The 2,740-nt window shown below is 38.8% G+C and overlaps 1 protein-coding gene across 2 annotated transcripts; it reads left to right on the top strand.

Moving 5' to 3' along the window:
- Positions 1 to 124: 124 nt before the first annotated feature.
- LOC105690425 (dynactin subunit 4) lies at positions 125 to 2,685 on the top strand. 2 transcript variants are annotated; one of them, XM_012408204.3, is made up of 9 exons: positions 125 to 398; positions 518 to 588; positions 673 to 863; positions 961 to 1,103; positions 1,182 to 1,341; positions 1,405 to 1,588; positions 1,673 to 1,871; positions 1,959 to 2,149; positions 2,230 to 2,685. In XM_012408204.3, exons 1-9 carry the CDS (start codon positions 270 to 272, stop codon positions 2,447 to 2,449), a joined length of 1,488 nt encoding a protein of 495 aa, XP_012263627.2. In that variant the 5' UTR covers positions 125 to 269; the 3' UTR covers positions 2,450 to 2,685. The 2 variants fall into 2 exon arrangements, with proteins under 2 accessions (XP_012263627.2, XP_048512892.1); XM_048656935.1 differs by lacking the exon at positions 125 to 398 and having other exon boundaries at positions 518 to 585; positions 669 to 863.
- The last annotated feature ends 55 nt before the right edge of the window (positions 2,686 to 2,740 follow it).

Genomic DNA, 2,740 nt, shown 5'->3' with positions numbered 1-2,740 from the left:
GTAACGCATCGCAATTTCATTACAAGTCGACAAGCGACTGAATAATACTAACCAGGTACTAACTGATGGAGGGGCAAGATCGCGACTAGCGCCACAGAATAAGAACTAATTCTCATTGCTCCTGATAGGTTGCTTTCTCGATCCTATAGTGAGGCCCGTTAGTGCCCTTTACCAACGCCTTATGTCAAAAACGCCTTTTTCAACTGACAGCTACTTTGGCTTAAAAATTAAAGTTCGTTTTGTGAATTGTCTTTCAAAAATAGTTAATAATGGCATATTTATTTCAACCTGACTACGTACGATACGCATGCAATTGTGGATCAATAAAACCTGTGTCTAAAATTTACTTCTGTCGACACTGTTTGAAGATTCGATGCGGTTATTGTGTTTGTCATGAGGTAGGTGATTGTTTAATAGAATTCATATGCACACATTTGAAAGTATTCTAGCTTCTCCACCTGCTAGTAACAAATGAATTCTATAATTATTGTATTCTTTCTGATAATTATTTTCTAAGGTTGACTCTCACTACTGTTCTAACTGTATGGAGAATCCACCGTCACCCGAAGCTCGACTGAAAAAAAATAGGTCAGCTCACATTAAGACTGCTACAACTTGTGTGTCAATTTTAACTATCGTAACCATCTTATTTTATACCTTATGTACCTATAGATGTATGAATTGCTTCGACTGTCCTTGCTGTTTTCAAACTCTGTCAACAAGAGCTGCACCTGCACCTGTGAGAACTGCAGGAAATCAAAATAAGGAGGATGCTGCACCAACCCCAAAAAAAGTTTACTATTTGTCTTGTTCTTTTTGTCGCTGGACATCTAGAGATGCTGGCATTCCAGATCAGTTCGTAGGTGAGTTGGAAACTAGCTAACTACATTTAGAGGAACCATGATAAACTTGAAACCAAAATGTAACAATTTCTTCTGCACATTTATAATGTCCTCGAAGCAACTGGAGGATGGCCAGAGCAAGAAAATCCACACTCATCGTGCATTGGAGCCCTCATAGAATATCATAGAATTCTGGGTTCAAAAGAGCGCCAGCAATGCGAGCGTAAAAAATTTTATCCCAAGCGCACTTTCATGCAGTTTGTAGGTCTATTTAATTGATCAAGTTATGCATTACCAAGATTCGTGTTCATTGTTCCATAATTTCTTCTTAAATGTCAGGAAAAATTTGGGATGTCTTCTGTTATGATTCGCAAGCGTGCTGGGCTTCGTCCACCTTCAGAATCTCAGTCAAGTGACTACCCACTTCCTGCTATTGCAAGTGAAGACGTGGAAGAACTTTCACCAGATATTTTCACGCGACCACTTGATATTACTAAAAGTAAGTTGACAATGCTGCATTTGATGTAGTAATATGAAACTAATGCCGATGCCTGGAAAACAGTAACCACTCTGGAGCAACGTCTTAAATACCCGGAAGTTCAGGCTGAGGAAATGACCAACTTGCGGCCAAAGCACAAGCAATTTCTGGTGAAACGTTCCCAACGTTGTAGAGTATGCGAACACAATGTATGTAAGCCAGAAAAAAGTCCACAGTCAATAAAATTCAAGATTCAACTAGCCGCCTTGTAAGTATATTCTCAAATATGATCACATAGTCGTTTGGTTACTTGAAATTCTAGAACACAGGCGCAACATTCTCTGCATTTCAGTTATCATGTCCCTGAAGTGCGTATTGTGACCTGCGAGCCACTACGAATTGGACAATCAAGCGAATTGCTTTTGAAACTCTGTAATCCCACTCAACATCAGACGCAGATAATGCTCTTTCCAATTTCTTCTCCAACTACACCTACCACTACCACTGCTGTGGGTATAAAGCAGAATGTTGATCGTGAGAATTTACAAATGGTAAGAATTTGAGAATCTAATCATATTCACTATCAAGTGGATCTTGTCTGTTCTGAGATGCGGTTGGATTTTTGTTCTTCTATTAAGGGCTGTGAGTCTCCAAACCTCTTGCCTTCGTTGGTACGTCAAGTAGCAATTACTGAAGATCCAAAACCAATCAAACTAGAGCCAGAGGCTGAAATAACACTGCCGGAGAGCACGCTAATTCTTCCACCCAGAGATGATGCAGCTGAATATGATGACACCGGAGATACACATAACTTTCAGGATGATCCAAAGTAAGCATACAGAAAAATCTTACTGAATGTAAAATATAGATTCTGATTAGGCCAATATTCATTCGTCTATTTTCCAACAGGCTTGTCGTGTGGAGAAAAGGTAACAAGGCAGTGATCAGACTTCACGTCAAACCGAACGAAGCTCAGCAGCTTGAGGAGGGCCAAGATATAACAGTCGGTTTCGTGATGCAATATGAATACGTGAACACCATTGCAACTCTAGAGCACAAGGAGCCCCAAAAACTAGATTTAAAAATCAAATTATTTCTAAGCATTGGAAAATTACTCGGTTCTACTTAAGTGCAGTTAGAAATTGTCCTATATTGTGAGATGTCATTATGAATGATTACTAAGCTTTTATAAAATTCGGCACTGCTTTGTATTTACTAGCTCATTTTATTTTAGTCAATTGATTTCGACACCAAGAAACCAACCAAGAAATGCAGCTCAATGTCATGCATACTCGTAACCGACTGCTAATATAATGTAATCCAACACATCTGTGCACATTAATAAAGATATATACGTCATAACAACATAATTCTTTTATTTTTTACCTGGTATTTTCCATCAGTTGGGTAATTCATACTG

The sequence above is a fragment of the Athalia rosae genome, chromosome 6 (genome assembly GCF_917208135.1).
Source record: "Athalia rosae chromosome 6, iyAthRosa1.1, whole genome shotgun sequence".
NCBI classification, from domain to species: domain Eukaryota; kingdom Metazoa; phylum Arthropoda; class Insecta; order Hymenoptera; family Athaliidae; genus Athalia; species Athalia rosae.
The sequence above is the reverse complement of the archived record's forward strand: the minus strand, read 5'-3'. Positions and strand labels throughout refer to the sequence as shown.

Bases quoted from the DNA above. Each gene is read 5' to 3' on its own strand.
- LOC105690425 (XM_012408204.3), top strand. From the start codon at position 270: ATGGCATATTTATTTCAACCTGACTACGTACGATACGCATGCAATTGT. The intron at 1,104-1,181 runs GTAGGTCTATTT...CTTAAATGTCAG, and splicing joins AGCGCACTTTCATGCAGTTT to GAAAAATTTGGGATGTCTTC. The intron at 1,342-1,404 runs GTAAGTTGACAA...CCTGGAAAACAG, and splicing joins ACCACTTGATATTACTAAAA to TAACCACTCTGGAGCAACGT.